Source organism: Lepisma saccharinum, chromosome 5 (assembly GCF_977018435.1).
Source record: "Lepisma saccharinum chromosome 5, izLepSacc3.1, whole genome shotgun sequence".
Taxonomy (NCBI): Eukaryota; Metazoa; Arthropoda; class Insecta; order Zygentoma; family Lepismatidae; genus Lepisma; species Lepisma saccharinum.
In genome coordinates, this window is record NC_139233.1 from 16420165 (window position 1) to 16440574 (window position 20410).

The 20410-nt window shown below is 37.4% G+C and overlaps 1 protein-coding gene across 1 annotated transcript in view; it reads right to left on the bottom strand.

Moving 5' to 3' along the window:
- The window catches only part of bma (SCY1-like protein bma), a 554791-nt gene that overhangs the window by 124155 nt on the left and 410226 nt on the right, over window positions 1–20410 (bottom strand). Inside the window, exons 7-8 of the mRNA XM_083123076.1 lie at window positions 10013–10127; window positions 3512–3657 (exon numbers count right to left, since the gene is read on the bottom strand). Of these exons, the coding sequence (XP_082979202.1) occupies window positions 3512–3657; window positions 10013–10127 (261 nt within the window). The remainder of the gene's footprint in view (window positions 1–3511; window positions 3658–10012; window positions 10128–20410) is intronic.

Here is a 20410-nt window from a genome sequence, read left to right on the forward strand (position 1 = left end):
CCTTGACTCGCATGTACACGGTGTAGAAAACTAGTGAAGATACAAACAAACTGGTGGCAATGATAGACAGATAAACTCAAAACTTTTTAAATCCTGTATAAATACACTTTTATATGTGCTCCTTGCTTTTGTATATATAATGTAAAGACAATAATCGATTTCTTCCACTTTCGGGTCAGCATGCCGACATCCACGGTGGTTATCGCGTTGTTTATTCTGGCATTCAGTTCATCAATGTTCACCATTTTTGTAAAGTTCGTCATCATTGTTTGTTGTGTTTTGAACGAAGAATTTCCGGGAAGATCGATTTTACTCGGTGGTCCGATTCCTTGACCCCGAAGGTCACCTGACACAACCTCATTGATTTTTTTTCTGAGGATATGTGGCAGACATTGTTTTTGGGCAAAAGCGTGACAAAAAGAGCATATATACAGATGTAGAAGTGTACTGATACATGACATAAGACTTTGAGTTTATTTGTCTATCATTGCCACCAGTTTATTTTTATTTTCATTAGTTTATAATTTATTAATAATTGAAAATGTGTCGGGACACTTTGTGTACACCATGTATAATGAAACACCTACGTGGTAATTTAAGGAGAGAACTATTGACTTCGATATGAGCCATTTTTGATGACTTCATCTCAATTTATTACTGGTATACATTGTTCTAAAAGAAGACGTTCAGGAAACTGTTAAAATTACATCTATTAAATAATGAAAATTAATAATTTGACTTTTCAAACTAAGTAGCAGGTGCAGAGTGTGACAGGAAAGTAAGACATAGGAACAAAAATGATTATATATATAATATTTCAGGTGAATTATGATTAGTGTAGTCTGTTTTAGACTATGTTTAAGCGTAACGTTATGTATTAGCTTGTACGTGCCCGTGTGAGTATGAACGAGTGTGTGCGTGTGTGGGTAATATAAACTATAATGCATTTTTTTTGTGTGTGAAAGGGTGAGCATGTGTCTGCGTTTCCGTTTATAAACTGTATATTATTTGTTGTATTATTTTTAATTCTTTTATCCTTTATTATTAAACAGATGTAAGATAATGCCGAAGTAGATGGTTAAGTGGAAGAAAAGGAATTAGTTAAAACCTTAACTTTGCCATGTATATAAAGCCGAAATAACTAAATAAAATAAGATTTGAAAAATTTCTGTAGCATTGTGTATCATATTGTACTCGTACATTTATGTACTTCTACGAGGGGCATCCGGAAAGTAGTATCTGTTTTTTTTAATTAAAAAAACTAACAAATATATTTTGACACAACTTTGCAATTGTTAAAAACAAACTTTAAACTACTTTTCTACATAGCCACCATGTACATTTAAGCATTTGTCATAACGTGTGACGAGTTTTTGTAAACCTATATTTGTAAACCTATATTCCTATGCCGCCAGTCCATTGAGAAAAGTAGTCACCCCTTTTTCCAGTTCCTCATCATTGTGAAACGTCTTTCCTCCCAAAAAAGTCCTTTAGTTTTGTGAGAGATGAAGGAGTCGGGTACGGGATGTAGGGTTGATGGTTGAAAATTTCCCACTTGAATTGTTGAAGCAGATGTGTTTTCCCAGCAGTATGAAGCCTGGCATTGCCGTGGAGCAGAATAACGCCGATAGAAAGCAGACATCGCTGTTGATTTTGAATTTCCCGCTGTAATTTCTTCAATGTGTCACAATACGAATCAGGATTGATAGTGGCTCCGCGGGGCAGAAAATTAATGAGCACTACAACTCTTCGTTGAGAAATCTGATCACAGCCCTAACTTCACATGTGGCGGCGTTTTCAATTTTTTTGAACATTGTAAACACTCCCAGAAACAATAACTACAATGACAGCGCTACCAAACTTTGCACACACTGAGCAGACAGTCAACTGAAGTCGTTTGACCTTGAGCGGCGGCTACTCGCGTCACTATCGCTCCAAACGGCGGGAATGGGTACGACTTTCCGGATGCCCCTCGTAAGTGTCTCTTTTGGAACGAGTAATTACTTATCCAATATATATATAGCCCCAATCCCACCACTGATTGACTGACTCACTGACATAAATGTTCTCCATGAAGGAAGCACCGGAGGCGAAAAACGCCCGATTACGACCCCCCCCCCCCATGAAATCGTCCCAAAAGGCCGAGAAAATTAAAAAAAATCTCTCAATCGGCACTTCCTTAAGGGTGAAAATGCCCTTTTCTCACGTCCTTAGCAACCGTTGCCACGGGCATTTCTTTTGCACACATTGTTTCCTTCAATTCTTAATTGTCCAGCTACATTATATTTCTCACAGATAAGTAACACACGCCCGACCCTGTGGCCGAGTGGTTAGCACATAGCGCTGCGACGCCAAGGGTCCCGGTTTCGAATCCCGGTCGGGCTTGGTTGTTTGTGAATGTCCATTCATCAATTTCATCATTTCATCACTCATCCCCATCTTCGCAAATTAGCCAAGAGGCACAAAACGCGAAGTAAAATAAACTAAATCCATCAATCAATCAAGATAAGTAACACACAGATGAATCAACTCCTGGTTTTGAATAGGTGCCTGAAACAAGGGTGACATCTACATAATAAGGAGTTTCAGCCCAGATACAATTACGTATATATTGTTATACTCAATGCGTAAATATCTGCATCGTGCTTGTTTCAGCTAAATGTTTAGGGGGTAAAATGACATGCAATTCCTTAGAGCTTGCCGTGCCCGTTGTTGTCCATGAAAACGGACGTTGCTAGGGAACTTAAAGAAAGTTTATTTTCACCCCGAATGCTACTGTAAGGGAATTATGCTAGAGTTTTCGATTGATTGATTGATTGATTTGGTGTTTTAGGTCCACTTTGTGCACAGTATTAGAGTTTTCGAATTTTAAAATGTAAGCATCAGAATTCATTGCAGAGGAGAGATAGAAATTTGCGAAGAATGAAGGAAAACATTTCTTTATTTCAATTATGTTTAAAAATGTAAAACTGACTACAGAAGTAAAATGTTACTTTTCCAATTTAGTGTCGCTATTGAATTCGTTTACATAAAACATCTAACTAACTATCCTGAAACTGTTATTACTTACCCAGCTTATTATTAAAAAAGAAACCAATAATATTTTGATTATTTGTACATATTACAGCGCATACACACATAAATTTACGTTCAAAACTTTCCAAATAAGCGAACCACGTCGGCGAGCGCACGAGACGTGGCCACAGGCCACGTCGAAAGTGCGCGAGTAATAATTTATATAATCTCCTGGACTGAAACTCATGTAGATGTCACTCTTGTGTGTGCCCAAACACTATACCCGTGCACGAAAGGAATCAGTGTGCCTTAGCCTCAGAAAGCTCGATGTAGAAATTAACTGAAGAAGAGAATTCGAATATCAAAAAAGGATATGTACGCGTACGTTAATAGATCACAACAAAAGAAAACGTCATACTGTGTGTATAAGAGCTACTTAAATTTGTTAGGAGCGATTTTGTAAAATTGTAATATAGAGGAAACAAAATGAACTTACCTGAAGGAAGGCAGAATGATTTGTTCGTATTCTTCTAATGTGCATTCCTGGATAAGGGCTATGATGGGTTGCAGGACAGCCGCCAGGACTTCAGCTGTCTTCATTTCTTGTTGTAGATATGGCCACACGTGTTGGAACCACAATTTCTGCAATAAGAGAGAAAAACGACTTATCACACTATATCTCAATTTATGTTTGTTTTCTTGAAAGCTCATCTAATAATTACATAAATGCAGAAGCAAATAAAATATTTAAAAAAGGAAAATTGATTTACGTCACAAGTATTCTTAGACAAATAGTCTTGAGACTTCATTTTTCAGTACACCATGGAAATATACAAATGTAGCCCTTTCAGTGGATGATATTCAGCAAATAACTTCCCCCATAATTCATTGCGCCATATTTCCAGTAAACAGATCAGCTCCGGCGTTGAAAATATGCCGGGTAAGAATTGTGCATATGGTCTTTGCCCAAGTAATTCAAGGTATGATTATCTTAATTGTATGAGGAATTGTAGAACCCCTACACAGACCATGTAAACAAACAGCGCGTAAAGTGGTGACATGGAATATTTTTTCGCTGTAAGAAGACTTTTCATACTTGTTGAGTTGTTGTTTCAAGTTCACTTTATGCACATGTAGGCTAATTGGTACTACTGGAACTACAGTTGAGTACACTTCGTGATGATGTCAAGTTAAATATCATGCATTGGCACTTCATACTTAATTGATTAAAGAGGTAATATTTGCTTTGCAACTTTAGAACTGACAAATTGATTCATCTGGCTCATTTTACTTCGCTTTTCTGCCACTTTTGGATAATCGCGAAGATGACGATGAGTGATGATATGATAAAATTGACGAAGGGACACTCTACAAAGAACACCCATGCCCAGATCGGGATTCGAACGCGAGACCCCTGGCGTCGCAGCGCAAAATACTACCAATTTCGCCACGAAGGTAGGCCCAAACTAATAAATGAATGATAATTATCTCATGAAATACTATTTTTTGACCCAAAAAAACAGTAAAAAGTAAGAAAGAGACAAGCTTTGAATTTTGACAGTTTTTACATATCAACTGCACTTTTAAGGAAGTCATTTCTTGCATTTCTCCAAGGGAACGGGATGAGAAGCTAACCGTAATTTTGGTTTAAATTACTTCTGGTCCAGCGGCCGTGACACATTCTGTTCCAGGCTTTCTTATCTCCCGTCCGGAGCACGAGACGCGGCTGAGATATCCCGCTCGTAATTGCGGGAGATTACGAACAGCTTTTCTCGCCGTTAATGGACATCATCTTTGCAGAGGCGCAGGTGCGACGTTAAAGAATTAAAGTCAAACTACGGAGCCATCTAAATGTTCCTAAAAGTTTACCTGCAGAAAGTCATTTCGCGAATTAGGGGGTTCATTTCGGAGAGGCAGTTGATTTAATGCGCATTTTGCAACGGGCGCAGATTCACCAAACGCCGTTCTTATCCACTCCAGTCTGAGGTTACCAGGCAATCTACACGCACCGATTTTTCAACTCAGGACGTAAATTTTAACTTGGCTTAGAGGTTTGTCTAACACTACCAGTACGTACAGTCACCGGCAAAAAATGGGACATCTAGATCTTGAAATTCTACGGCGCTAAGTGGATTTTAATAGCAAATTTTCAATGGCAACTTCTACAAGCGCCGTCGACTTAGACAACACACATAACGCCTTGCAGGGAATCTAGTATTTCAGGATATAGGTGTCCCATTTTTATTGCCGGCGATTGTACTTATGGATGTAAGTGTACTGAGAAATTACTGCGATTTCGAAATTCACATTTGTTTTACTATTTCGTATCGTACCCAAGGTATTGGGTAAGAAGGTACAAGTCTTATGTTATTTTTAACATAGCAGGACGCAGAGAAAGGAATGCGGAATAAGCAATTAGGTTAATGACTTGAGAGACGGCTAGGGAATGAGCGTTGGAATCGTGAGGGAGCGAGCAGTTGGCGAAAATATGAGAGAGGGAAGTGGGAAGCGATTATTGGATAATAGTGCGTGAAACAGACTGAATTCTGACAGGAAAGTCAGACAAGTGACAATTGAGAGGACAAGTGTGGAAATAACCTTAATCTATTGGTGAGGTAAGTATTATCCTCTTCTTACCAATATCCATATCGGTTCAGTCACGGAGAGTACAGAAACCCAATTACTGTACGTGTGAATTCTTTTGCCATAACTTTGGATGTAACCTTTCGTATACATTATACTTTAGGCTAAGCGAGTGATAACCATCTGAAAGATGAATGATGAAAAACTACATCACCCAATACAATCTAAAGGTTCTTGGTTCGATTCCATCGCAGTTTTAACATTGCGATACGATTTCATTATAGTGTAGCAAGTAGTTATTGCAACATAATGTCCATACTGTGAAGTAAGTTACCAAGTGCTTGGTAGCTATTTGGAGATTCCCCACATGTAGATTTTAATATGCTGACCAAGGCAGAATTTATTTTATTTTAAAACAAACTAAACGTTACGTTTCAACCTTCTAGCAAGGTCTTCTTCAGACTCTGTTTCAAATTTTAAAAAAAAATAATAATTGGTATTTGGTACAGAGTCTGAAGAAGACCTTGCTAGAAGGTTGAAACGTAACGGTTAGATTATCTTTTTAAATAAAATAAATTCTGCCTTTGTCAGCATATTGAGTTTTTGGTTATCATGGAAAAAAGGCTTAATGGTGTTATGTAGATTTTGTATACAGTACTAATTTTTAACACCTTTCCGTTGCCTTCACAAACTTCTTGACAGTTTCATAAATAAGTTTTGTTTCTACAGTAAGAAATTACATAAAATATAGTGATTCCCAAGATGTAGCACATTGTTGTTAAATGGTTAATATTTTTCGAGAAGTGTTTCTATCTGTATTGAAGCTATTTTAATGTTGTGCTTATGAATATCCAAAATTTATAAAGTACACAAATGAATGGGTATTTTTGCAAATTGAATAATGAGATTTCTCTTACAGCTTTCAAGTACTTCCAGTACATCATTATGACCAGTGCTTTTCGTTTTGTGGTACGCAAGGGTACGCCGTACCGGCACCTTTTATATAGGTGATCATTTATAAAAATACCACGATATATTTTGAGTACTTCCTATGATGAATATAAGAACAAACAAACTTCGAAGAATACAGAAACCTATCTCCTCATAAAAAACTGATTTTAACAATGATGAAAAAGTGTGGAACGTAATACGACTTAAAATGTGCAATTATTTCTTAGATATAACTCGGTAATCTACGGATGTGAGGTACAATTACATTAACTCACATGTGAGAAACAACAAGATTGATTTAATGTGTTATATTTGCTCCAGATAATTCCAAAGCTAACACATCAAGACCATAATATAATTGGTTTAATATGTACGAATTCATTGTAGATACAAATGCAGGCTGTATTAGACGCTATGCAAAATTCATAACTTGTTAATTAAAACATCTTGTCGAAACTACATTGAATTTTCAATGTCATTTATCCTTTGTCTGTTTTTCGGTCTGATATGTTAGTGCCCCATGCGAGCAGCAAAAATTGGGCCAACGTGGAGGGTGAGTGGTGTATTTACAAATCGTATGTGCAAATCGTGACTGTGGGCGTAGCTAATGGCATCGCTCTTCATACATAACGCAACGGTCCATCTGTTGTGTCAGCTGCTATATGCACATGCGAGTGTGTGTGTGTACCTCCGACATTAAAAACTTTCTTCCGCACCATTGATTCGTTGATGTTAGGTTAGACGATTTATATTTGATGCTGTAAGTAATTTTCCCAATACAATAGCTGTATAATAATTCAGAAGTAAAGGTTGTTACATCACCATGTTCATGGTTTAATTTACATCATGGTGCATATAGCAGCTGACACAACAGATGGACCATTGCGTTATGTATGAAGAGCGTTGCTATTGGTTACGCCCACAGTCGCGATTTGTAAATAAACCACATACGTGTCTGTGTGTGTGCATGTATCTACATAAAACATGGGTTATTTCATTTTAGAATTGGCCTAATAGCTCTCACTTTTTAAAATAAAATTAGCATAAAATTGCATAATCCAATAAACTTGCAACTCTCATAAAATAATCATGAATTTTAAAATTATAGCCATTTTTTCAAGGTACTTTTTTAACATGTTTTAAAAAACATGTATACAATCGAGGAATAGATAAGCTCTAGGCTTCATTCCATCGTTTCTTTATACTCATTTTTCAAGAGCACAGCTGAAGTGAGGTAATTTGTTCCACAATGTAATATAACAGGTTCATGAGGGTTTTGATTTTGTAGACAAAAGAAACGTCTTGACGTTTACCTGCTAAAAGCGAGACTATTTGAACGTCATCGTCTTGAGTCTGCCATAAAATGTCTCCCCCTTCGCTTAGATTTCTGCGCCACTGCGAACGGGAAACGTACTACAAACATGAGTATACAATATATACAGCTTTGTTTTTGAATGTTTTTAAATAAAGCTTTACCGTGATAGTTACATAGTAACATTCTGGGATATCTCTACTGCATGGTCCAAATGAACATTTTGAACAAACTGTATGAATGATGCGAAATGACCATCAACTGCAAGCTGGACATGTGTTATTTATACCGTTGTTAATTTCCAAACAAATTGGGTGTCTCTTTCGTGCAAAAGTACTGAGTAGTTCCTGAATTTGAAGCACTATTGGAAGGCTACATTATGATAGCTTAGAATCGACAACAGCCTCGCGGATTCTGTACATTTTGCTCGCCTCCCCTTTTATGTCCATCCTTGTAAATATGTACGACCTGTCACGCCGGGTCGAGGGCTGGTGTGACATCAAACAAAGCGACCAGCATAATGGATGGTTAGCAATTTAACATTTTCACCAGCACTCTTTGGCTTATTGTCAGTCTATTAACACGAGGAGCAGAATTTTGAACGAACTTGCTATTGTTGGATGTTGGAGGGGAAATAATATTTGATCAAACAATGAATTTTTTTTTGTTGGTAAGGTATTGTTGATATTCAGTGTCGCAGACATAAATGATTAATGAATCTATGTGCTTATCAAAACATTTGATATTCTCGGGATTGTATTATTCTCATTCAATTAATAGTACTAATTACTTTTCGTAATTCTTTATCCAGATTATGAATTACATGTTAGACTTCATGGCTAGCATATTGTCGACATCCGTGGCTGAGTGGTTAATACAGCGCGCCAACACGAAAGAGGTTCCTGGTTTGAATCTCGGCATGGGTGTTCTTCGTGAGTATCCCTTCATCAACTTCATATCATCACTCATCCCAATCTTAGGGAGGAACCAGACGTGACAGAAAAGTGAAGTAAAATACATCAAATCCACCAACGTCTAGTAAATTTTCACAGAGTGACGAACATGTCTTTCAGCTCATTCATTGTAAATTATTGTAACAAGTTTCGTATTACTGGAAAACTATTACGAGAAGAGCAACCCACCACATTTATTGAAGCCGCAATGGCACGGACCATATATTTCTTTTGAATACATTACTTCATTCATTTATTCATGCATTTATCGGACTGCTGAAAGTATTTGACGGAATAATGATTCCACAATAAAACACTGCCTTACCAACAAAAAATGAAAACGCTAAAATACGATATACAAAACATCAAGAGTACATTCACATTACCATACAGAAGCTATAAGCGAGTACTCCTGTCTTGAAATTGAATTGGCAGGAAATTGTTCGTGTCATCAAAAGTACAAGCGTTGAATTATGTTAACCCCAGGCGCAGTAATTTTCTAGCAGTGACTGATTTAAAATAACGAGGTTTTGAGAGGGGCAGTTGAGGTTAAAAAAAATCAGTGACTCATTTTATATACTTTTGGAATAATCCATATTTAAACATTAATATGAAAACTATGTATGTATTTTGTTTTTATCTATTTAAATATTTCAAAATATTATTATACGCTTCTTATACTTCCACTTACACGAATATTTCCACAATGACCTGCGCAGGGAGTACACGATCAAATATCGATTGTAATCATTCAAATACTAAAATTAAAAAAAAAAAAAACTTTTTCTCAGTAAAGGATAATGTGAATAAATGGTTGACTGCAAACTACACTACCCTATACATCTCTCCCACAATTTTATCCATATTTTCTGAAGAAAGAAAAAGCAGTAAAAGATGGTAGAATATCCCGCTTCTTGGACCATATGGAATCCCTGAAAATACCACTGATATTATGTCTTCACTATCTCGCATTATGTATCAGTACACTCTTTTAATAAAGTGTAGAGTAAGATATTTCTTCATCATTTGTTATTTAAAACAGGCAAGCACTACCATTTTAGAATAATACAGTAGAATTGATCCGCATAAAAACAGAAGCAATTTCCTATAAGCTCAGTTACATAACCTGTTATGTGGCTGTACTGTAGTGATATGCGACAATAACACATTGAAGGTATTCAAACGAAATTTCACTCACCCTGGGGATATACGGAAGAACTTCTTTCAACGTGTTCCTGTAGAAGTGGGCCTTCTGCGTGGGGTCCTTCATGTTGATCACATCAAGGAACTGAAGTGCGTGAACTGAAGAGTCACTGAAATACAAGAAAACAAAATTACGGCTCAGTGTTGTTTTTCAGTTGGTGTTTTAAGTCCACTTTATGTACAGTAAGGTTAATCGGGACTGGACCTATATTTTAAAGTGGGATCCGAACCACTATGGGCGACGACGCTACCACTGAGCCATCGGGGAGGCTCGAAGCGCTTTTTTATTTTCTTTCTTTGCTACAATTATCTATACATACTATGTAGGGTATTTTCTATTTCTAAACAGGCTTTGTCTTCCATATCTTGTTTATCTGGTTAGGAGAGTAAAATAAGTTTTCTATTTGAAATCACTGTATGAGAAAATGCATATATGGGTGCTTGGTTCAGAAGATTTTAAAGTTAAGCCACGTTTCATTTGGAAGTTGCAGTAAATGAGAAAAGGATTTCATTTGAAGTCTTTCTTTTCATTGCTTCCTCGTGACTCAAATCTATAAGTTTGGTTACATTTCAACACGAAAATAAACACAAAATATTTTTCAAAGGCAGCTTACAAAATTTAGAACTGCATAATTTGTGTTCATGTCCAGATATTGTTAGAATGTTCAAATCAAGAAGTCTTACGTGGGCAGATCACGTGGCACGAATGGGAAAGAAAAACGAGAAATAATCAAAACATCGCAACTCATGATGGAAATTCATGCAATTCACGTCCGTAAACCTCAATATTAAGTTCCGAATGTAAATAATTATAATATATAGCCACATACAAAATTCAGAAAATTGCTAACACAATCTTATTTTAATGAATCTACATTATATATATAAGCTGATATTCACCATGGACATACAGTATAAAGGGAAACTCAAGACACACAATAGTCGAACACTAAGGGGAATTAAGAAATAAGGCAACAACCTTCTAGTGAATGGTTTATTATTATTATTATTATTATTATTACAGGTTGAAGAGACTGTGAAACAAAGCAAACATCTACAAATTTCATTGCTTGTCCTAATATTTAGTTTACTGAACGGTAAAGTTTGATCATCCATCTTAGAGCACATCTGCCTCAAATGCAACTCAATACATTTGCGTATATGCGTGTGACTCAAATCATTCCAGGCCATTGTGGATGCTTCATTTTGTATTACATTTTTAGTTGGTTCGAAGCATGAGGATGAGTGATGATTACATGAAACAGAGGGGAGAAAAAGGCTGAAGGAGATTTGATCTCTGAACTTTCTGAGTCGAGATCGTGAGTGTATAGTTAACGCAGTTGGCTACTAAAGTAAGGTTCTACATCTACGAATACAAAATTCAGCCGACAGATGAGACTTACTAAACAATATTCATAGCAGCATTAAAATATCTCGTTTGATCATGTCCTGTGTATGACTCAAAAACATGTAGTGCCACGTTTTGCTTTGTAAAAGTAACATCAATTTATTTGTTTTACATCAGTACAGGCATAGATAGCATCAATGAAAACTTCCATTAAAAATATCTTGGCCTCTTAAAAGGAAATCTTAAGATGATAAAAAATGGAGGATTTTTCCATAACTGGAAACGTTTCTCCACATCTCCGAGAGAAACTTAGAAAGAAATGTTAATTTATTGGAGAGTGGGGAGGGAAGGTCAATAAAGCCCTGTCAAAGAAGAATGGGGAGAGGGGGTTTGGGAGGACAGGGGGGGAAGGTTTGAGTGAAGGCGATAATCAAAGTGTCTTCCTCTGAGTGGAAATGGCTCCATTTAAACCCACCGTCTCGAAAAGAAGGGGGCGAATCCAAGAAGCCAAACAGAGGAGGGTTGGTTGGAGTGAAAGAGGTGTTTCGCTTGCCTGGATTTATAAAAGATTAAGGGAATGGAAGTCGAGCCGTGGAAGTGGAGAGGCTGGGATGACGTGCGGCAATCACCAGCCTCGTTGGCTGCTTATGAACCTTCTGGGGGGAGGAGGAGGCAGCATCCTTGACGGGGACTTTGTCGTAAGCCGAAATAACCCTTAGGTGGCTGCTGGGACGTTATGAATACCTGAGTCGCTCATCTCTCGTGATGATGAGAAGCGTAACAAAAGACGAGAGAGGCTCTTATAAATCACAAATGGTCTCATAGAACGCGTATCGGTTAGATTAATATCTAGAATATTTTTGATTTTTATTAATGCTGTAAAAGTTGGCAAGGTTTAACCTTTACTCTCGTCTCATATAACCATCACACAGATTTAGTATTTTAACGTAGCTAAACGCCCAGCCATGGAAATAGGCGGATGGGCAGAATTACATTGGTGCCACATATGGGAAAAGCAAAGCGAGAGCTGGACAGAAGTCGCTGGTTCCCGCGCACTGTGTGGCAACGTCAACCGGGCTGCGTTGCCTAGTTCGACAGTCAGACCGATCTCTCTCCAAAGCACTTTTGTGTCAACCCTGACCTTTCGAGCAAACATTGTCAGTTTCTATCACACGGATTCCAAAGACCAATTCTACAACGAGATCTTTCAAACCTCCGAACACACGGGGTTGCGCTCTGACGTGGCAACAACGCGAACTTCTGCCACCCGCCTAATTTCATGGACGTGCGTTTAGTTGTTTGAATGGAAGTTACATTTCCGTCTATTTCGATCTTATTTTACGTGGCTTTATGCAGCTTCTATAGGGTTATCGTAACCGAGGAAGGGACACAGGTGGGATTGTAACGAGGAATCTTCGTTGGCGAATCTGAATCCACCAGTCAGCGTGCTCGATCAAGTGGGATCCAGTTTATGAACAAATCACTTCCACGTAGTACACCTGGACTGCATCTTGCAGATTAACGTGGCTCTGGAGTCCGGACACACAGACAGTATAATCTCAGTATAACCTTCTATGGGGTTTGTGTTGTGTCCTGTCCATGTGGGTGTTTGTGATTGCCCTTTCATTAATTTCATCTATCATCATTCATCCCCATCTTGGCGATTAGCCAAAACTGGCAGGAAAGCTACATAAAATAAAGCAAATAAAACATTTTTTCATGGAGAGAGAGAGAGAGAGAGAGAGAGAGAGAGAGAGAGAGAGAGAGAGAGAGTGTGTGTGTAGAAAGTAAGAGAAGCGTTTGGGAAACATCCATCCCATTCCATCAGTAATTTCTGTGATCCTATTCGCCTCTGTTTGGTTGCTACGAGTAACTTTCAGCATAGCACTTCCTATTTCTTTTTTGACCAGATACTTTTTCTTCATTGTTTCTATATTTGTCTCTGGCCCACGGTAAACCCACGAATGGGATTTTTCGAAAAATAACCATTATCAGGGAAACTGTGGGAACAAATTTGGCCCAAAATCGAAGAGGTTGGTGACAAATTCGCTAATTTCTATGTCGTCTTCACATGGTATGACCCATATGGATAATAATTATATTCATCTGATTGTAAGCTGAATTTTGCTAAATAACAATCGAAACTGCACATACGTAACTTTTGAGGTTTTGTTATTAATTAATATGTCTGGAGCAAAGATATGTGGTTCAACAGTTTTTGGTCGATTTTCAATCAAACCCACGTTCGAAATCGATTATGTGTCAAAAACAACACAGCATTCATATAAACACTTTTGATGGCATAGCTTATATCCTTCTATGTTATGAAATTGTTTGACATTAATAGTGAAAAGCAGATATACTCAACACAGTTTATGTTTTAATTCACGTGCATATATGTATGTTATATTAAATTAAGTGAGAATCGCTGGAATGGCCACATACAGTATAGTCGAGAATTGGACACGGCATGGTCCTTCAAGAACATGGAAACAGTCCCCGCAAATCATTTAGCCTATTTACTTCTCATAGCTCTTGAAAATTGTTAATGCAGGAAAAGAATTATGGTACATTCCGATCCATAAATACTACGTTTTCATTAGTTAAAGCAGTGGTAAAAGTTACGGATTGTAATCTAAGGTAGATTTCAGACCGAAGAGACAAAAGACAAGCTGTACTTGACGCTTGGGAACGAGCCAATTAGCAGCAACGTCTCACACTGTAATGACAGGCAGCATAAGCCTGCGTTCGATTGGTGAAATTCTAGCTTCGGTGTGAAATCTCTCTAAGGCAAGATTTGGATATGTAAATGTGTTAATCGCGTAACCTAATTTACCAATTAATCATCGAATTTCTTAGTAGCGATTAAACTAGGTGTAGAAAAGAAATAGAAATAATCCTTTCGAACTATTCAACACTTCTAAGAATGCACTTCAATAAGTTGATCCTCCTTAGATAGATACTTTCTTTAACCTTTACTCGGCCAATGGGTCACATGTGACCCATAGAAAATATAGGCGTAGTCGACCGATGGGGAGTTTGCCACTCTTCCCACGCTATTTTTGAAAGGGGAGGCAGACTTTAGTCTTATTTTCAAAGAATGGCCCTTTCTCAACCGAATGAAATTCATTTCATGTTTCTCGGTGCATTACATTATAGAATATGTGAAAAAACTCCCCATTTTTATAATTTTTTCATAGAAAGTTGGGGGCCGCGGCCCACCCAACCTCTATTATTGGCTTTGGCGTTTTGATTTCTGCACGGTTGCATGCCCTGATGTTCTAGCTGCAAAACAAAAGTTACCCGAAGTAGATTACTCAAATAGTCTCAGAGGTATAACAGTTTTCTGAAATAAGTGTAAAATTTAAAAATCGCGCGCAAAGGCGACGGCCAAGAGGCTAATTTCGAGAACCTGCTCGGCGGTCTAAAGGTTAATGTGACATATTCAAGTTATGCTGCTGTCTGTAATAAATCCTTTGTTTGTTATCTATAGAGTATCAATGATTTTGCACTGCGTTTGCTAAAAGTCTCCTCCTCAGTATCTGGTAGTAGACTAATCCAACATAACCGTTCCTCTCCTTACACCTGCATTATTCAAGATATCTTTTCACCACCTTTAGTTCTCTCTCTTACCGAACGTTTATGACCTCTAAGAACATTTACAAGGTACGCGAAATCGCTTGCATTAAACGGCACGCGAGGATAGACAATAATTCAATGTAATCACCTGATTGCACACACCTCTTCAACTGGAAGAACGAGCATTCTCCAAATTGCAACGAGAACGAAAGTACACCGTGATTTATCACCATCTTCCTTCAGCAGAAGCAATTCACTCGGATTTATCTGTTTTCTCGTATTACGAGACAATCCCCGAGGCCCAATTACGACCTATTGTAACTTAGGCGTCTCACCAATCAACAGCCCTCCTTGCTCGGACGTAACAAAGTTTGCAAGGAGAGGCTCGAGCCGGGAGTCGTAATGGACTCCAGCGAGTTTAACGGTCGATCATAATCAGGCATCTGGAAATCCTTGCTCGCCGAAAGAGTTCCCCGGAATTTGTGTAATTCCATGATGTAACAAGTGCAGCTATTTGTTCTGTGGAAAACAGAAATATTGGCCAATTGGAACAGAAGTTATTTTTTTTCTTCTGAGCTGTTATATGGAGTGACGTATTCAAAGCGAGAGTACTATCAGTTGTATTGTTGAGCTTGATGCACAAGGGCACTCAGAACGTAAATCATAAAGGGAAACTTAAACGTTACATTGTTACTCAACCGGATATTGATGAGCTGGTCTGAAAAGTTCTCCATCTAACAAAGAAAGAAAGAATTTATAATTTCAAAATTATTTTCACTTTTCAATAAAATCTCTTAATTTCATGTGATTTTTGTTATTTAGCATTGCTTTTCTGTTACTTTTGGTTAATCACGACGATGAATTTAGTGATGATATGCCGAAATTGATGAAGGGATACTCACAAAGAATAACCAAGCCTAGGTCGGGATTCGAGCCCGGGACACCTGGAGTCGTAGCACGCTGTGTTAACAACTTTTTCACGGAGGTCTGCAAAATCAACCTTAAGATCAATACATTTATTCCAGCGATGCTCTAACGCCATGATTCCGTCCCTATAGTGGTTTTCCGTACGGTCGTCAAAACACTCCTGTACAGCTGCAATCTCTTCTTGATTCGTGGCCAGGGAGGGAGAGTTATCAGATGGAAGGAGCAAAATGTGGTGAACATGTTGGATGTTCCTGCAATTTGTAGTTCAATTCCCTTAATTTTCTTATTGCCAAGACACTTTTGCGGGTAGGTGCATTGTCTTCATGTAAAACTATTTTTCCTTCTGCAAACCAGGTGGGGTCTTTTCTCTTGATTTTTTCATCTAGTCGGTTCAAAAGATTGGAATAGTATTCTCCGGTTTATTATAACTTACACTTTCCTGCTGATGGAACCGAATTTGTTTTTTGTTTTTGGGAGGTGGGGGGGGGGGCTGAGCAACCGGCTTCCGTTCACTGCTTTAACTGCTATTTCGATTCTGCTGTGTAATGTTGAATGCAAGTGTAATTCATATTTATAAATCGGCGCACAAAATCAATTTTATCCTTGTTAAATCGATCAAACATTGTCCAGAAATTTTCATACGGATTCGGTTTTGATTTGCTGTTAGGAAGCGTGGCACCTATCTTACGCAAAGCGCTTTCATATGAAATTCTTCGTGCAAGATAAATGTTCTCTCGAAATACCTATGGCTGTAGAAATTTCAAGTACTTTACCTTGCCGGTCATCTATACCACCTCGTATTTGTTCAATGATTTCTGCTGCTGTTACACTTTCTTGATGTCCTTCAAGTGAATCATCTATTCAGCAGCCAATTGTTGAAGAAGAAGAGTCAGCATAAATTTTTGTGAACTTGGAATGAATTTCCTTTGACGTTAAGTCTTCCTTTACAAAGAATTTTATCACTGCACGATATTAAATTTAAACCATTTTAAGATATGCACAAAACACATATCCTTCAGACAGCTGTAATAAAGGAACAATTTGATAGAATGACTTACAAATTTTACACGTATGCTTGTGACAGATGTACCAACTTAGAAGAAATCTTACCGATACAATTGTAATCTATGGTTGAGGCCAAGAACTTTTCAGACCACCCTCGTACGTAGGGCCTCCAGAGCTGGATTCTGGGCGTACCAGAATTACTCTTCTTACTTGCATGCTTCTTTATTTCAGATACTTATGACAGCATAACTATTTTTACATTGCGTATACGCAGTTACATCGTCTACTGATCACTAACTAAATTTCGAATTTCTATAACGGTGATGCTCCAACTCAGGATGTCCAAATTCAGGAGCTATGACGAGAGTTCCCAACGGAATGTGTGAAGTGGAATGTTCCCAACTAAGGAACCGCTGCCTCGGGAGGGGAGGGAGAGGGGTAAGGACCAGTTTTTGAGAGGTTCTTATCGTTACTACGTACATTTGTATCCATTTGCAGAAAAAGTAGTGTCCTTTGCGAGGAGTTTCTTCTTTCCTTATATTCTAGTATATTGCAGATATTTTGCTTGTAGGTTAGGTTAGGTTAGCTTAGCAGTTCCACAGGTGTGTGTAATGGCAACTATTTCAAACGCCGAGTCATTCTCCCCGAGGCAATTAGTAGGTCGTCCTGAGTTGGGAAGACATTTCGCTGAAATGTCCAACTAGTATATAGCACTTCCTGAAATCTGAAATGGCACTGTTTTCATTGCAATTTCCATACTTCCTGAATCGGGAATAAATCTCTTTATCACAGGAAATTAAATAATATATATATATATATATATATAGTAGGTTGTTAAGAAAATGTGTGAACAGAAGTTAGTTACTGTTCAAGATCCCATTCCTCTTCGCTGACTGGCCAATGTTCCGTGCTTCCACCGCACACACAAAGAACACCTTCTGATCATTGATTTCGCTACTGATCCTTTCTCCCCGGCGTTCGCTTCATAACCTGTTGAAATATTGATTGAGCCAACACGTGCCCACGCATCGCGTGGCTAACCGTGCGAGAACAGAGGTTCAGTGACACTCCCTCCCTCTCATCTTGGCTGCTGGAGCACCTTCCCCGGCGGCTACTTCATTATTCCTAACAAGAATCTATACACTTTGGCGAAGGAGATTGTGCTGCTCCAATTCTCCCTGCTCGCGCCATAAATTACGGGATGCTTTCCCCTTCGTGGTGGGAATTTTGGGAATGATCGTTGCTTGGAATATCCATTCGTGGCACTTAATTCTGGATCTCACTCACTTTACGTTTGCATTCCTATCTCTTCTTTGAGATATAGTATAGTTGTGATGTGTTTGTGTGTGTCTTGTGTAGTAGTTATGCTGTCTGATGTGTTTGTGTTCGTCTTGTGTAGTAATTGTGCTGTCTAATATGTTTGTGTTTGTCTTGTGTAGTAGTTCCTCCATTCATATTGGGGGTTAGGCGTAGAGCTGACAACTCTGCACTGTAAAAAGACATGTCAAGAAACAGAAATATAAGGCCATGGATGTTCCCAAGGTAAAATATTCCGGAGGTAAAATAGTCCCCCGTTCGGATCTCAGGGTGGGGACTACTTTGGGAGGTCCCTGGACTAAGGATAAGATCTTCATTAGGAATAAGGATATTAAATTAGGCACCTGGAATGTTCTGAACCTTTACCGGCCTGGGGCATTTCAGTGTACAGTTAATGAGATAGTGAAGTATAAATTAGATGTAGTAGCTGTCCAGGAAGTTAGGTGGCCAGGAGAAGGGAATTGTAAAACTAAAAATTATACTTTTTTCTATGGTGGTACTGAAAATCATAATTTTGGAACAGGCTTTTTCATAAATAATAGAATTATCTCGGCTCTTAAAACAGTAGAATTTATTAATGATAGGATATCATATGCAGTTTTACAGGGTAGGTGGTGTAAAATTATTTTAATAAACATACATGCACCAACGGAAGATAAAGATGATAATAATAAAGATGATTTTTATACAGAGTTAGAACAGGTCTTTGATAAATTTTCTCAGTATGATATGAAAATTCTGTTAGGTGACTGTAATGCACAGATTGGCAAAGAAGAGACATTTAAACCCACGATTGGTAAAGAAAGTCTTCATGAATTAAGTAATGATAATGGTATAAGATTGATTACTTTTGCAACCTCAAAGAATTTAATTGTGAAAAGTACCACTTTTAAACATAAAGATATCCATAAATATACCTGGTCTTCTCCAGATGGTAAAACTCATAATCAGATAGATCATATTCTCATTGATAAGAGAAGGCATACTAGTATAATTGACGTTCGTACACATAGAGGTGCTGACTGTGCCAGTGACCATTATTTAGTAATTGCTAAATTAAGAGAAAGACTCTCAGTGATAAATCATAAGCAACAAAATCTAAAAGTTATAAAATTTGATACAGGAAAGTTTGTTGATGAAAGAATTAAGAAAAATTACCAAATTAAACTGTCAAATAGATTTGATGTTTTGCAGGATTTAAATGATGATGAAAATATAAATGAAACAGACGTAAATAAGAATTGGGAGCACATACGTAATGCAATAGAATCAGCAGCTAAAGAAAGTATAAGATACCATAAACCAAAAAAAAGTAAGCCGTGGTTTGATAATGAATGTCATAATCTAATAGAAATAAGAAATCAGGCTAGACTTAGGTGGTTAAATAACTCGGATGATACAAATCTAAGCAATTATAATAGAATAAAGCGAGAAGTTAACCGCACGTTTAGAAGTAAAAAAAGAGATTACTTGAAAAGCAAAATTGACGAAATTGAAACAAACAGCAAAAATAAAAATATCAGAGATTTATATAAAGGTGTAAATGAATTTAGAAAGGGGTGGCAACCTAAAGTAAACTTGATAAAAGATAAAGACGGTGATTTTCTAGTTGACCCATGCGATATTCTAAATAGATGGAAGAACTACTTTAATGACCTTTTAAATGTCCATGTAGGAGATAAATCAGAAGTAAATGAAGTCCACACAGCAGAACCTTTAGTTCCAGAACCTAACTTGACGGAAGTTAAAGATGCTATTAAAAGGCTAAAGAATAACAAAGCACCTGGAATTGATTTAATACCAGCTGAGTTAATTAAATATGGTGGAAATTCATTAATATGTCAAATTCATAAATTAATTTGTTTAATATGGAATAAAAAAGAAATCCCTCAACAGTGGAAAGAATCCATAATTGTTCCTGTGTTTAAAAAAGGTGATAAAATGAACTGCAATAATTACCGTGGAATTTCTCTACTCTCAACAACATACAAAATATTGTCTAACATTATTTTAACAAGACTAACCCCATATGCTAATGAAATTATAGGTGATTATCAATGTGGATTTAAACGTAACAGATCAACTACAGATCAAGTTTTTCACATCAGACAGACACTTGAAAAAAAGTGGGAATATAATCAAAATGTCCATCAGCTATTCATTGATTTCAAAAAAGCATTTGATTCGGTCGAAAGAGATAAATTATATAATATATTA